Genomic DNA, 15,921 nt, shown 5'->3' with positions numbered 1-15,921 from the left:
GCCAGAGAAACCAGGTGGGCTAGCTGCCGCCTGCCTCTGGAGCCCGTTTCCCGCATCTCAGACGGGTTTAAGAATCCCATTGTGTCTTAATACGGGGCTCCAGCCCTGTTCTCCGCAGCGAAATGGTACCTACAGAGAATATATACACATTAATTTCTAATTTATAATGGCTGAAAAAAAATTAGGGCTCGATCCTTTTGTTAATGACATTGTGTTCCAGCTTTTATTATGTCACTCATATTTTAAATACAGGTGTGTGTATGAAATATTAACTACCTCCTCCCCCCGCAACACAGATGGAATCTGAAGGATACATAGTCATCACTGAGGTTAGAATTTATGGACCGGTTGAGCCAGAGTTTAATATTACATGTGTTCTTAGGCACCTCTTCCTTGTAGTGCTCAGTATTTAGTGAGGGTTTGCTATGGGCTGCATCCTGGGGATAGAGATGGAACGTAGGAACCAAGGAAAGCTTGTGGGATGGAGGCGTTTGCTTAGGCCTTGGAGAGCGTCGAGATTTGATAGGTAGGTGGGGTTTCCATGGTGGGGCCTACGTACGAGAACAGCACTAGCACGGTGTACACAGTCAATATCCAGTGTATATTCAGGAAGGAGTAAGCAGTCAAGTTTGCTTGGGAATTGGGTGTTACAACAGAACAAATGTGCTAGAGATGACAGGAGACCATGAAAAGGTTGATTAAAAGCTTTTCTCCTTAGGACACGGGAAATTGGGAGAGGGTGCTGCTTTGGGGTTCAGGTAGGCAGCGTTTGCTTTTAGACGCTAACAAAACTTCCGTTCTGGACTGGAGGTGGTGTCAGGAAGTAAGTTAGGCTTAGCATCGTCTGAGGAGGGGTGGGAAAGCACGAAAGGGTCAGGCAAGTCAGCTCTTTGGCCGCCGGGAGGTTTTGGAGGGAAAAGACCCCCACATAAGTGCTGGGAAAGCCCTGGTTTTCAGAGGGTAAGAGGGACCAATGTCGCAGCAGAAGGATCATGCAGATGAGGAGGAGGAGACTTGGGAAAGCCGCCACAAAGCCAGTGGCGTTCCAGAGGGGCCCAAAGACGGAAGAGGAGAATGCTAAGCTGGGTACTGTGGAGTGGTCAGCGGAGGAGCAGAGGGGTTTGCAGAGAGGAACCTGCGGGGAGGGAGCAGTAGATGGAAGGGGGTGTTGATGACCCTTGGCCTTGTTCCCCCTTGCTGGGGAACTGGGTGGCTCAGCTGAAGACTGGTCCCGGTCCTTTGAACAGAAAAGGCAGGGTGTGTCTGCCCTAAACTCAGGGTGCACGTAATGCTGCCGTGGAATAGAAACCTGTGCTTGTTCCCCAAGTAGCCTTGCCTCACTCCGGGCCAAGGGGACCACCCACTGGCACTGCCACCCAGGTGCCAGGTATTTCAAAGGTACCATTTGTGAAATTTCAAAACACTTAAGGATAAAGAACCTAGAAACTTCCAGAGAGAAAAGATAGGTCACCTACAAAAGAACGATCATTAGAGCTGAATGAGAATTATCTTCAACAGCAATAGATAATTAGAAGACAATGGAGCGGTGTGTTTTGAGATTTCTGAGGAAAAATTAATATAAACATAGAATTCTTGATCCGGCAAAGCTAACAGTCAAATAACAAGGGCAAAATAATGACAGTTTTAGACATGCAGGACTTCTTTTATGTTGCATACACCCTTTCTGAGGAGGTTACTTGAGGATATATTCCAGTCAAATGAGGGTAAACATCAAAAGGAAGACTTCCTAAAGAATCAAGTGAAAAGAAAACCAAGAAGAGGCTGGAAAACATGTTTAATTTAGAATAGGAAGTTGATGGGTTGTAAGAATTTCTTCAAGAAAAGCCAATTTCATTCAGTAGTGGACACAATGAGTAAGAAGCTAGATCTTGGTGGTGTGGGAAAGAGCCTTCTAAAAAAGAAAAGAGAATCAGAAACACCCTGAAAGGGGTGGGTCAGGACTAGGAAAGCCGTGGCCTGAAAATGGGGCATACTTTTAACAGTATTGAAAGAGAGAATTCATTTGACCTGACTCTAGGAGAATTCTCCACTGGGTACTGAACCTGCTATGCTGGATTGAACTGTGATTCTGGCACACAGTCTTTCTGCAGTGAGTTGTGTTTACATAATATCTGAATACAGAGTGTGTTTATTTTCTTTTCTAATCAACCTGGTAAAGATTTCATTTCGTATGCAGAAGAGAATGAAATCTGGCTCATCTTGACAGTGTATACAAAGTAAAGGTCGGGGTGTGGGCCTTGGGGTGGGTCATCCTCATCCCCATTTTTCATAGTATTTTGATAAGATCATGTAAAACTAAACAATCTCTAATTGGACAGCGGTGGTGGTGAGAAGTATCTGAGCCTGGAGTGCCCTATTTTGTTAGGGCTTCGCTTTTAGACAATGTGTAACAACAGCTGAGTAGGATATCCCAGAGGCCCCAGAATTGGTGCCGGGGATCCTGAAACCTTAAGGCACCAAGTTTCAAACTTGGGGGCCTGACCCCATCTTCTTCCCTGAGAAGGATCCACAGAACCTATTCTACTGTCTTCCGCTCCTCGTCCACCTCCGCTCCGTGACTTGGCGGTTGACTTGGGGGGTGGTGTATCAGCGGCTTTTCTCTGTCCGCGGTACACTGGGGGGGGATGGGCTTCTGGACTGGCCTTGAAACTGGCCTTGAAAGTTCCAGGCTTCTGCCACACTAACCCGAGACTGCGTAGGAAATCAGTTACGTGTGTGGGCAAGTGTAAGAAATACGGACTTGAATTTGAAAGTTACGGTATTTGGGAGATGGGACTGCGTGACTGTTCTTACTTGAAATGTGTTTTGAGTAAATACTACTTAAAAAAGTGGTCAGCGGTCAGGGTGGCGGGTTAGCTCAGTTGGTTAGAGTACGGTGCTGGTAGCACCAAAGTTGCCGGTTCGATCCCCGCATGGGCCACTGAGCCGCGCCTTCCTTAAAAAAAGTGGTCAGTGAGTGGCACCTGGCAAATTCTATTTCCTGATTAAATTGACAACCCTTGTGCGTTTTTCATTAACTTTCATTCCAAAGTTAGTCCTTTGGAAACTTTTGGTCCAGAAAGATCAAAATAGAGAGTGCATAGGTCAGTCCCAAGGTGGTTATTTTGTTGTCAGTCCCCACCTGAGCCTTGAATCACGGGTTAATGTGCAGATGAAATGTGATCGTGGGGCTGAGAGTCCCTTAACTTTTCAGTGTCACCACATGAATACACACTGTTATTTAAGAGAGAATTCATTTAACAAACTTTGTCTTGCTTGTCTAAGGCAACATGATTCTTTGCACAAAGAAAGGAGCTGAAGCTCGCCTTGAGAGCTGTGTTACACAGGAACTTGGGTCCCGTCAGCACAGGTCACAGTTGGTGGCTCCAGTCTGAAGTCAGCTAAGCTTGTTTTGCAGGGAAGGGGCTTATTTTCATTCAAGAGTCAAAAATGTTCGTCTCGGCTGTGGGACGTTTGCAGATTTAACTTGGCTGGAACTTTTGGTTTACACAGTGCCCTGCTGAAAATTGTGCCAGGAAATTCCTGCAATTTCTGGTCCTGGAGTCCAGCCTTTACAGTGTTGTTCCTTCCATAGATGCAGAATGAGATAGTCTAAACCCAGCAGTCCTGTCACACACAGGGAGCGGAGTCTCCATTTGTAATTGAACGGGAAACTTCTCTTACCGGGTTCCTGGCTCCTCCGTGTACGTTGTAATGCAGTGCGGAGGCCTTTCCGCTTTCCGCGTGCCGTTGTCTCTCCAGTCTCGCAGCCCTTTAGTTGGAAAGGGTGGTTTGGAGTGCCAGAACATTCTGCGTTGTTAAGGACAATTGGCTTTTTTTTTTTTTGAATTAACTTAATTTTAGCTAGGTCCCGTTAACACACAGCTGGTGATAATAATAGCTGTCGTTTCCCAGGAGCTTACTGTGCATCCTGTCTTAAGCTTCACAGCTCTAACGTAGGGAGCCTTGTGCCTTTTACAGAATAAGAAACTGAGGCTGAGGAGTTAAGTAATTTGCTCAAGGTCTGCAGCTAGTAGAAGTCAGCACCAGGTCACATCCCATCCGTCTCATTCATATGCCTCTGCTGTTGTCATTGTCGTCTCCGGTCAAAAGATCTCTGTACAGTACCACAGTCAACACCAACTCGACTCGCGTCTGGTCGCTACTGACTAGTTCGGGCAAGTCACCATGCTCTACGTAGTAGCGTACGATTTCAGTCTTTTAAACACTTTTTCTTTTTAGGATTTCAAATATACACATATATATTTTTTTTACTTCGTAAGTTATATATCAGTTGGTTCCATGAATGTTTTAGGCTTCATTCACGAAACAAAAATCTTTCAATCTAAATATACTTTATTGGAAAATGACCTTTTCCCAATGTTTCCATTAGAAGAACATGTAAAAGGGACCAGCACATAGTGCCTCGTTTGTTACTCTGTAGTGAAGAAGGGTGATTCGCCAAGGAGCTTCAAAGTGGCTGCAATTAAATACCTTCCACTTCCTCATTGAGTCCAAGGGTATTTGTCCAAATGCATTTTAAACTCTCTAAAATTAATTACATTGCTAAATACTCATACACACTTTGAAAGTGACATTTAACAAAAAAGACCACTTAACGATAACATTTTTAAAAATCAAGAGTTGCATAAATAGTAAAATGGGACTGTTCTCTTTTGTGTATATTTGAAATTTTCAATGATAAAAAAAATTACTTTTTAAATTAAGTTCCTAGGACTAAATCTAAGAAAAGGCATGGGTGTGGGAACCCAGCTAGGCCACACCTGTCCTATTGGCACAGGTGCCTCACTGCTATCGAGTCCGTATTCAGACCCCAAGATGGGTGAAACAGGGAAAAAAGTTGTATGTACGACATACTTGTCAAGCCAGTGGGCAGTTCTTAAAAGTCGGTTTATTGAGAATTTGCATGCAGTAAAATTGACCACTCTTAGGTGAGTACCATGTATTGAATTTAGACACACGATCATGCAGCCCTCTCCACAGTCGAGAGAGCATGTCAGTGGGGTCATCAGAGGGTAAACATTCTTAATTGGGAAGATCGAAACTTGGTTCTTAATATACTCTTTTATTATTAATATTTGATTGGAGTACAACCCTTTCATATGAATTGCTTTAGTTTCTCAAACTTTGATAGAACCCCCAGGTGACCCAGTGGCAGCAAATTTTTGTCCCACCTAGTTTGGTGAACTCAGACCCAAACCCCAGGATTCAGTGGTACTGGCAATAACAAAGGCTAGTTCAGAGCCCTGTACACAGCAGGCGCTTAGGAGATATTTGCTACTTGGTGTGGTACAGGGTTGGGGCGGGAGAAGGGAACCAGGCTGAAAAGTTGGAGCCTTTGACTAGGAAGTTTGTGCAGTCTTGGACAGACTCCTGAGAGATAGGTTATAGCTACCACATCAGTTGTTTCTCCTGAGCTCCTCCAGGGCACGGGAAGTTTAACTAGGTGACTGATGAGTTATGAAGCAGCACCGGCTCATCCTTTCCCCAGATCAAGGGTGCAGCAGGACTGGTAGGGAGGGCCTTGGCTGACTCTGGTCAGTGTGCCCGCAGAAGCCTTTTGTAATAACAGAGTGGTGGTAAGTCCGCTGCTGTTGTGTACTGAACCTGCATCCTCACGTTGGAGTGTGAGGTGGCAAAGCCAGGGCCAGAAAGGACATCTATTCCCAAGATGTAAGTCTGTTTTTTCTAGTTGTTGTAGGAACTCTTAATTTCTCACCCCTCTACCACACACAGATCTGTAGGGAGTATTTGGAGAGAAAGTTCTGACAAAAGACCAAATGTTGATTCAGTGGAAATAGCAGGTAGGTAAGTTACTCAATCAGTAAGCTCTCTGGGTAGTAATTCCACACAGGGCTCTCTGGCTGTCCACGTGATCAGTACTCTTATTACATCCTCGTCCCACAGCAGGGTCAGAAAGTGGTGTCCTTGAGAACAAATGCTCTTACTCTTTGGAAAACTAACAGTTTGCTAAAAAAGAGGAGGAGGGTCTGGGGTGTTTCCACATGTCCACCAGTCGGTCCCTAGGGGCTCCTGCTCAGATAGCCAATACCACCAGTTACGTTTCCTTCTAGAGATATTACCCTTTTGTGTATATAAGTACTTCTCTGTTGAGGGTACCCTTGTTTAAAACAATCAGAATCATTTCTGTCATTGTGAAATCCCCCCCCCTCCGCAGTTGTGTTAGGAAGTATATTTTTAATACCCTCCCGTAGCCATCGCTCCCTTTTTATAAGGCACTTCTATTATCACGGCACCTGATTTCAGATCCTTTGCTTTGCTCCCACTAGGAGATTCCTCTGGTTTTCTGGGCTGTTGACCTTTTGTATTTTTAAAGAGTTTGGAGAAAAGAGCAGATACTTGAGGCACACAGATCGCGGCGCCATCCTAGCTCACCACCACCTTGTCAGCTGTGCCACCGTAGGCGGCAGCGCTCTTCCCTGGAGAGTGGGCAGAGGGCTCAATCCTGGGGACTCTTGAGTTTGTCTCCGGGCTTCCCGTTCACGGAAGCGTATCGTCATCTTAGTTTTTGTACCTGTAAGGAATACATTTCAGAGACTATATGATTTATGCCAGTTAAGTCTACCCACTCCTACAAATCTCTCTCTCTCTCTTTTTTTTCTTTTTTTTCTTTTGGTAAGAATGAAGCCAAGAAAAATTAAAGAAGATGATGCTCCAAGAACAATAGCTTGCCCTCATAAAGTAAGTAATGCTAGGGGGAAAGTGTTCATTAGACTGTTAATGAAGTTTTAGAGAGATTATAAGAAATTTGCACTTTTATTTCTGTCTTCATATTTGAGATCAGTGAGGAGCTATAATCTTTGGTTTCTAAATTCAAGAGACTATTTTGGGACGTAAGTTTTGTTCAGTAAAGGCCACTTAAATTGAATACTGTTAAATGGGGTTGCTGTAGGGCACCAATGTTTTATTACGATACATGGAATAGACTACGTTAGGACTTGATTTCTTCTCTTTGGATTATTAAGTCAATCTTAAGACATTGGGTTTTGTCTCACCCATGGAGCTTTATGGGACCGTAGTAGGCTCATTATGGAAATTTGGAGATGATTTTGGGTGTTGTTAAAGTAAGCCTAATAAGACTTCATTATTTCCTTCACAATTTTCTTAATTAATTGTGTGTTACTACAGGGGTACTTAATTGTTTTCAAATGTGATTAGTCTTTAAAATAAAACGATAACCTAAAAAGTACTTTGAGGTATTGGCTGGGTCTGTTCCAAACTTAGGTGGATATAAAACTAACAGAAAAGTAAACTAGCACACAGGTGCAGAGAAACAAAGGGGAAGGAGTTTTGAATGGAATAAAGAATTGTTTCCAGTGAACGATTCGGAGCAGGATAAATTTAGTTTCACGGTGTGATCTCTCCTGACCTTGCACTCCCAAGTTCTTTATTCTGTTTTAATGCTCTTCGTGTGGAGATTTTGAAATGTAACATGATATTCGTTGGGGCCAAAAAATAAATAAGCATTTGAAAACAGTTATGCCTTTAGTGTCTGCCATCTCTAGCTTCCCTGTGTACTTCTTTTCCAACTCCCATTTTATTAAAATTCCATTTTCGAATGGAAACTCAGCCTAGGGGTCAAGGTGAAAAAACTGTGGCTTTTCCCGCCCTTTGCCTGTGAAGCTGTCCACTGGTTGACTTGTGCTGTCCTTCTGTCGTGCTGTCTGATCATTTCCCCCATTCACTCCATTACTGGGCAACAACTGCAGAAGAAATGGTGCAGGACTTGGCTCTCGAGCCCCACACACCCATCTGCCTCCCCACCCCGCTCTGGTATCAGTTTGCCTGCTTCTTTTCCTAGTGTCTCACAAAATAAATTTCTTCTGTAGTTGCCATTCCTTGGAGACCCTCTTGCTTCTTTCTCTGTCAAGAAGGGGAAAGAGGCAAAGAGAGAAGAGGGAACAGTAGGCGATGGAGAATGACAGCCCATTCTTGCAGCACAGAATATGGGGCCCACCAAAGGTAGTGGTGGACTGCCGTCATTTTAACTCCATTTGTTTCTCAGGGCTTCTGTTACTTCATTTGGGGGACGGAGTTGGGTGAGGCAGCTGTGGTGTCGCTGGAAGCCAGGGTGCTGGGTTCTACTCCTGGCTCGGCTACTATTAGTAGTGTGACCTTGGGCAAGTCTACTTAGACATCTCTAAGCCTCAGTTTCCTCATCTGTAAAACAAGGGTTTTACATTAAATGATAAGGCCTTTTTTAGCTGTCTGGTTTTTGTCTTAAATAATTTCACCTCTCTACTGTAATACTGAATCAAATTAAAATGGGGGGCTGGGGGTTGTTTGTTTTACTGTGTCAGTGAAGGCTGAGAAGTGGCTAACCCTTTGTGGCCGTTTGCAGTGTGAACCACTAAGCTTCTCTCTCTGTTCCAAGGGCTGCACAAAGATGTTCAGGGATAACTCTGCCATGAGAAAGCATCTGCACACCCACGGCCCCCGAGTCCACGTCTGTGCAGAATGCGGCAAAGCTTTTGTCGAGAGCTCAAAGCTAAAACGACACCAACTGGTTCATACTGGAGAGAAGCCCTTTCAGGTAGAGCCAGTCCCCCCACCCCCTACCCCCACCCCCCACTATCGTGCAAGTGTCGTCAGGCGGTGGTGGCGACGACGACGCTGGAGAGTCAGGGTCCTGGCACTTCTTAGTGAGAGGTGACAGCGGCGTCCAGATGAGAGTCACTGGGGGCCGACTTCCCCAGATGTGACCTCTGAGAATCTGGGGACGGGTTTCCCACATCAGGAGAAACACAGGCTTGCTTGAGCAAGCCTGAAACTGCATTTCTGGTGCGTTCACTGTGGGACTGAAGCCGTTTAGTCCTTGTAGTTAGTACTATATTGAATTACTCATTGGCAGGGAGCTTCTAAAATTCTGTTGTATGAAAGTAAGTGTAGTTAATATTTTGTCTTCTTTTTGGAAGCCCATGAACAAGCGGAGTGAACTCACAGTGCAGCTAGTAAATCTGGCGTGATTCTCTCTGCCACTTGGCCCCAGAAACCTTGTGATTCATTTGTATTTCATTATTTGAAATACTGCACAGTGCTAGGGCCTAACCTAATAATAGTTGGGAAGAGTCTTGCTATTGCAAGTGTTTCTCTTATATTGTATTTAAACAGCTCAGGAGGGCTAACCCTGGGTTCTAGGAGTCGTTCATGCAGTCAGAGCCTCCTGCCCACTAATTCTGGAGTGCAGCTAGTAAATTTCCCCGGAGCAGGGAGGAAAAACGTTGGGGTAAGAAGTAGGCTGTCCTCCAGCGTGGTGGCACCCACCCACCCACCCGCCCGCCCGCCAGCCTGGCCACCGGGCCAGGTCAGAGTCGCTGAGTGGGTTATCTCTGGTCTTTCCTCGACAGTGCACGTTCGAAGGCTGTGGGAAACGCTTTTCACTGGACTTCAATTTGCGCACACACGTGCGAATCCATACTGGAGACAGGCCCTATGTGTGCCCCTTCGATGGTTGTAATAAGAAGTTTGCTCAGTCGACTAACCTGAAATCTCACATCTTAACACATGCTAAGGCCAAAAACAACCAGTGAGAAGACGAGAGAGAAGAGCCTTCTCGACCCCGGGGAGCGTCTTCCAGGAGTGTGATTGGGAATAAATATGCCTCTCCTTTGTATATTGTTTCTAGGAAAGAATTTTAAAAATGAATCCTACACACCTAAGGGACATGTTTTGATAAAGTAGTAAAAATTAAAAAAAAACTTTAATAAGATGACATTGCTAAGATATGCTCTATCTTGCTCTGTAATCTCGTTTCAAAAACACGGTGTTTTTGTAAAGTGTGGTCCCAACTGGAGGACAATTCATGAACTTCGCATCAAAAGACAATTCTTTATACAACAGTGCTAAAAATGGGACTTCTTTTCACATTCTTATAAATATGAAGCTCACCTGTTGCTTACAATTTTTTTAATTTTGTATTTTCCAAGTGTGCATATTGTACACTTTTTGGGGATATGCTTAGTAATGCTATGTGTGATTTTTCTGGAGGTTGATAACTTTGCTTGCAGTAGATTTTCTTTAAAAGAATGGGCAGTTACATGCATACTTCAAAAGTATTTTCCTGTAAAAAAAAGTTACATAGGTTTTGTTTGCTATCTTAATTTTGGTTGTATTCTTTGATGTTAACACATTTTGTATAATTGTACCGTATAGCTGTATTGAATCATGTAGTATCAAATATTAGGTGTGATTTAATAGTGTTAATCAATTTAAACCCATTTTAGTCACTTTTTTTTTCCGAAAAATACTGCCAGAAGCTGGTGTTCAGTGTAATTTCTTTGCCTGTTCAGTTACAGAAAGTGGTGCTCGGTTGTCGAATGTATTGTACCTTTTAACACCTGATGTGTACATCCCGTGTAACAGAAAGGGCAACAATAAAATAGCAGCCCGACAGAAAGAAGATGGCAGAAAAAGATCTGTAAGCACAGTCTTATTTCCTTTTGTTGTCCAGAATAATTATAATTCTTGAGCCTCCCAGAAATTGGAAGCTAAATAAAGCAACTCAAGTTTCCTTGATTTTGCACTCAGTTACAGTGACTTGTGGTTAAAGCGATGCGTGGGTACTTTAATACTTCCTGCGTGTACTGAGTTCTGAAAGGGAGCAGGTAGCAGGCACCCTGAGTTAAGGAACTACCTCAGAGCACCCCAACTGGGCCCCTTGGAGATTGGATTTGGATTTTAGCTCCCCCAGCAGATGTATCATTGAAGCACTTGTGCCCTGGCCTGTGTGTGTCCTCAAGGTAAGGTGTCATCTAGTGGGCGGGGGTGGGGGTGAGCAGAGGGCAGGCCAGGCGGTTCCTTTGCTCAGGCTTGGCTGCTCCCCGCCTCCCCCTCCCCCAACCCCCCTCGCTTGTCTAACGGGAAACACTTACAGTTATCGGATGGTTTGAGAGCCCTGCTTCTTCCATCTCGGGAGTCTTGAATGCTAGCTCGTTGTAGCAGTTGAGCGCCAGGAGCTTAATTTCGTGCTTCTAAACGGATGCTGAGTGCAGATTGGCAAGGCGATTAGATTATTGAGAAAGCTGTACTCAATGAGTACTTTACCTCTCACGTTGTGACCTCTTAAATGTACAATTATAATTTTTGAATTTTACTTCGAGTCAAATATCAGGCTCATGAGAATATTTTATAAACTGCCACGATACAGCAAACTCATTGACTCAAAATGCAAACGTACCGTGTGACTTTGTGCTGTGTGCTGACTGCAAGGTAATTGACAAATGCGCTAATATCAGCTGTGTTGACAGATGTCCAGGACACCATCAGGTCAAAATGTAGCCCAATCTCTTACAGCTTCCCCATCGGTCCTGCGCAGGAGGATCGGTGGTCCAGTAACAGTGACCGTGTGGCTCTTGGGAATTTTGAAGTGCCTTCTGAATCATAAATGAAAAATTTAACTTGAGACACTGTTTTTTGTTTGTTCAGAATCTGTTTTCCATTGAGTAGTTTGATGGAACTGAGTTAATCAGAAGAGCCCACCTGTGCCCTGGATCAGTAAGCCAGGCTTTGCTGTATCTGGCAGTCAGGAGAGGTAAGCCATGGTGGCGGTCCCCTTTGAAGCTGAGAGCCCCAGTGCGAGCGTGTGTTTCTCTGACCAGACGTGGGGCAGAGGCCCCCGCAGGTGCCCGTGGTGTCAGCGCCCACACCCTTACTCCCGCCATCAGACGCGCAGTCCTGGGGTGGCCGTATTAGCCATCTTTGCCCAGCATTGTGCCACACTGGAGCTTCGTCCTGGCGCTGTCCCGGGGACTCCTGCCCGAGGGCCCACGCAGGGCAGACTTGTGCCGTGGGGAAGTGCGTGCTGGCAGCCCCGAGAACACGCCACGACCTGCAGGAGCCAGGCCCCTGTGTGGAGGGAGGTCCTCCTTCCTCTGTGCCTTGACCCCTTGGGGATGCCTGTGGTCGTCCCTTCCGTCCCTTTCTGTCTCCGAGCGGAACAGTCGTCACTCCCTTGACTCTTTCTCTGTTCGCGTGTCTTCTCTCCGTCTGCAGTTCATTTCTGAAAGGACTTTAATTGGGGGTTTGAAGAAAATTGGATGTCCCAGTTCCTTGTTGACGTAGCACTCAATTTCCAGTAGTGTAGAAAACTAATAAATGAGCGACAGTTTCCAGAGTAGACGTAGTTCTCACTGAGCATAAACGCATTTCGCTTGTGGTTAGAATTCATCATTTTGCTGAAGGTGTAAATGACAAAAGTTTGACACGGTGTTCTAACAGTGAGTCAACTGTCTTGAGGATTAATCTGATTTATAAATAATACTGATAGACATATTTTCTTACATCTGAGCTGAAATAAATGCATGTTTCTAGCATATATAATATAAAAACCCAGAGGATAAGTTTACATTTAACAAGATGTTGTTTTCTATTTTTGGATTTCTTATTATTTTCCCCCTTTTTGGTAGTGGGGTTTAGGGGGAAGCATAATATTTGTATAAAGAACTGTCACCCCAGAGTGACATTTATTTTCCAAGGTGACATTGAACTCACACTGTTGGTTTCATATGGTGTTTGTGTGCTATGCCTAGATTCAAGGCCTGAGGATTTGAGGAAAATCAAGATTTTTTTTTCTATCTGGTTTCCTTGTACAAGTTCTTTTAAATGTCACTTATTTTGCTAAATTTGAGTAAAGTGAGACCCTTTGGCAGAATTGTATGTCCAGTGCCTGCCCACGTTCCCAAGCAGAGTTCTCATTGGTTTCTTCACAAACAGGTGCGTCACTTCCATCCAGCAAGCAGCTCAGCTCAGACACCCAGATCGTGAGTGGTCCACGGAGGGCCTTGGTGCCGCCCCCAGTCTGCTTAACAAAAGCTACCTGTGTAACGTAGCTCAGAATTCATGTCTGGCACCGGAAAGCCTGGCCCTCTAAAACTTGTTGAGTTGGAAGCCTGGAAATCCCACCCTCACTACAGGTAGAGAAAATGGATCTCTTCTTGTGCTGGCTCCTCTGTGATTGGGGATCAGCATGGCTGAGGAAGGCCATGTTATTCCTGAATTCCTTAAGTTCCTTCTACTTGACATCTGAGCACCAGCCAGAGCAAAGATCCCAGAGGTCAAAATAGTGGTGAGAGCCGCAGCTGCCCTCAGGCGCCCGTTTGATGCCATGAGCATCCCAGGAGGCCCGCCGAAGCCAGCTCCTTGCTTGTCACTGGATGTCCCGGACCCCTGACCTCAAGGGCACGTGTCTGACCTCGTAGCCCTCTGTCCTGGCTCCCGCTGGCCTTAATGCAAGTACAGCCCCCTGTAAGAGCTCAGGCCCAGCAGGTCCTGGCAGGTGCATTCATTCCACCCAAACTTGAACCCAAAGGCGGAGGAAGCCAACATTCCAAGTTCTGCTTCCGTGCAGCTCCAGCCATGCTCTCCCATAGCGTGCTCTTGACGTTACAGGAGGCACTTCCTGCTGGCAGAACCCCTCTTCTGTGCAGAAGCATTTGGCTGGCTGGGCTTCTCCTGCACCCTCTTACTGACCGTGGTTGGCTTTGATTTTTACTACCCAGCTGTGCTCAGGTGCCCTGGTCACCTGAAGACGGAGCGGGTACTGGCCCTTGACAGCAGCAGGCAGGAGAGGGCGGCTCCTCCACATGCGGGTGAGAGGCTCCCAGCCTCCTTGCCAAGCCTGAGTGGTCAGCAGAGTGCCGGAGACGATGTTTAAGCCGGGCCTGTGTCGAGGCTTGATAGGAGGGGTAGATGGCACTGCTGACACACGTCATCCACTTCCCTTGTAGAAACAGGAAGGGAACGTTGAAATTGAACACTGGCCTTAGGTCAGCAGGCAAATCAAACTTCCCACAAGCTGGTCACCCCAGCCGGCCCCCACATTTCCGGCCGGCGTTGTGTGGGAGTCTGCAGAGAGGGTGAGCGTGGTATCACATTCACCTTAAAGCACAAGGATGGATTTTCCACAAAGTGGCAAGTTTGATCAAATTGACTGCTTTCCATGAAAGACACCCAGATGCCATGAGAAACAGCACTGGGGTGTTGGAGGGAGGGGGCCAGTTGCCACGCTCTATCTGGGGGCCGCACAATGTCTGCATATACGTGGAGGGGGAAAGGGCATCCGTACCAAACCTTTTCTACAACATCCATAACTGTTACGAGGCTCTGTTATCTACAGATGATTGGGCAAACCATTTTCACAGAACAATTCTGTTTTTATTCGCTTTCTGGTGACTTCTGTAGGCCCTGACTCAAGGACTTAGCGTTGCGTCTCATGTACATCTTTTTCTTAAACGTTTGCCATTTCTGGAATTGTCCTTGATTTTTCCTTAGCTCATAGGTCATAGATGCAGAAATATTATAGTATTTAAGGCATCCGCATCAAGCAAGACGGCTTTGCATCCAGAAAAACATTTAACAATAACTCAGTTTGAAGCGCCAAGCATGTGTAACATGGCTCTATAAAAGATAATAAACGCATAATGTTGTTAAGCTTTTTAATGCCTGTGGTTCTTGTTTGTTTCTCAACTCTCTAAGCCGCCTCTTTTTCTGAGTGTCATTACCCAGTAAGCCTGGCCGAAAGCTCCTTCCTGCAGGAACGGCCCCCCACACTGCCCAGGGCAGACCCTCACAGGTTTCCTTCCCGCGCAGGAATGGAAACTCCTAGGATTCAGTCTCACCGCCAAGAAATGCTTCCTTAACGTACGTAACCTCTGAGCTCCCCGGTGGACTTAACGAGCCAGGAGGAGTTTTAATGAGAAACTCACCCACTTTTCAGAAATGACAACCAAGTGAAATTTTCCTCTGCAGTGCTAGTTCTGGGAGCTCCAGGGCCAAAAAGAAAATCTTACGAACTGCACCGGACTTTAAAACTTGATCAAATCTCCTGAGCTAATTAGGAGTTGGCCAGAAGCAGAATGCAGAGAAGCAAGCACCTTGCCACCCCCCACCCCCACGCTACCCCGGCTGCAGAGTGAGGTTTACTATTACTCCTTAATTTATATGACTTTCCCTTCTTTTTGCTAATGCTGGAAGGGGCTGCTGACAGGATGTTGCTGAGGTGGCAAGTCCTGGGCCTGCCCAGGACTGAGTGAAGGGCCAAGGTAGAGCTGAGCGGAGGAACAGCCGTGGTGACAGTGTGTGATCTTCACATTTTAGACCAAAAGCTTTGGAATGGAGGGCTCTGGAATTGCTTTCTGTGGGCACCCCCGGGTAACTGAAACCAATGTCTCTTCTTTGCCCTTGCCAGCACCTCTGCCCAGCTGTAAGAACATTTGTTGGGCCCCTAACTGCCCGGGACCATTGTGGGCACCATTTCATCTCCTCCAGGTGACCACTGGAGGAATCCAGTAGCATTACCCCGTGTCACGGACGAGGGGCACTGGTGAAGGTCCAAGAAGCTGGAATTCAAAACCCAGGCTGCCTGTCTGCCACTGCACTCTGCTGCCACCGGCGTCTCAGCCTGAATTCATCTCTAACCATTTTCAAAGAAGCCTTGGTTCCTGTTCATAGAGGGTGCTATGGCCACCTCCTCCCAGCATGGCGGCCTCTCGGCTCTTACAACTGTGTGTTCTGGGCTTGGAAGCTGCTTCTCAGCCCCCGACCCCTGGCCCCAGCTTCTCCCCTCCAGCTTCCTGTCACTGTACCTGCAGTCTCCTAACCGGGTCTCCAGTGGCATCTCACCAGCCCACCTGAACCTCCAGTGACCCCACTTCCTATGGGTAAAATCCAAAGCTTGCACCTACCCTCAGAGCTGAGCCCCAGGCTTGACCTGCTTTTCCAACCTCTCCACACCTCCCCTCGCAGCTTTTCATTTCCAAAGCTTCCCTGTCCTTTAACTCCCAGGTTCACTCATTCAACAAACTGAGCACCAATTATGTGTCAGGAGGCTCAGTTTTCGGTGCTAATGGAACTTGCATTACATCTAGCAGAGGAGACATGAGA

The 15,921-nt window shown here is 46.1% G+C and overlaps 1 protein-coding gene across 2 annotated transcripts in view; it reads left to right on the top strand.

The window, feature by feature from the left end:
- YY1 (YY1 transcription factor) overlaps positions 1 to 14,474 on the top strand; it is a 31,075-nt gene extending 16,601 nt beyond the window's left edge. Inside the window, exons 3-6 of one of the 2 annotated variants that reach the window (XR_004423218.1) lie at positions 6,663 to 6,723; positions 8,417 to 8,575; positions 9,390 to 11,572; positions 12,754 to 14,474. Coding sequence is in view for 1 of the 2 variants with exons in the window: in XM_033108349.1 (XP_032964240.1) it covers positions 6,663 to 6,723; positions 8,417 to 8,575; positions 9,390 to 9,572 (403 nt within the window). In the remaining variant the exon portion in view is untranslated. Of the gene's footprint in view, positions 1 to 6,662; positions 6,724 to 8,416; positions 8,576 to 9,389 lie in introns of both variants that reach the window. The other variant, XM_033108349.1, reaches the window with a different exon arrangement.
- The last annotated feature ends 1,447 nt before the right edge of the window (positions 14,475 to 15,921 follow it).

Source organism: Rhinolophus ferrumequinum, chromosome 6 (assembly GCF_004115265.2).
Source record: "Rhinolophus ferrumequinum isolate MPI-CBG mRhiFer1 chromosome 6, mRhiFer1_v1.p, whole genome shotgun sequence".
In the NCBI taxonomy this organism is placed as follows: domain Eukaryota; kingdom Metazoa; phylum Chordata; class Mammalia; order Chiroptera; family Rhinolophidae; genus Rhinolophus; species Rhinolophus ferrumequinum.
The sequence above is the reverse complement of the archived record's forward strand: the minus strand, read 5'-3'. Positions and strand labels throughout refer to the sequence as shown.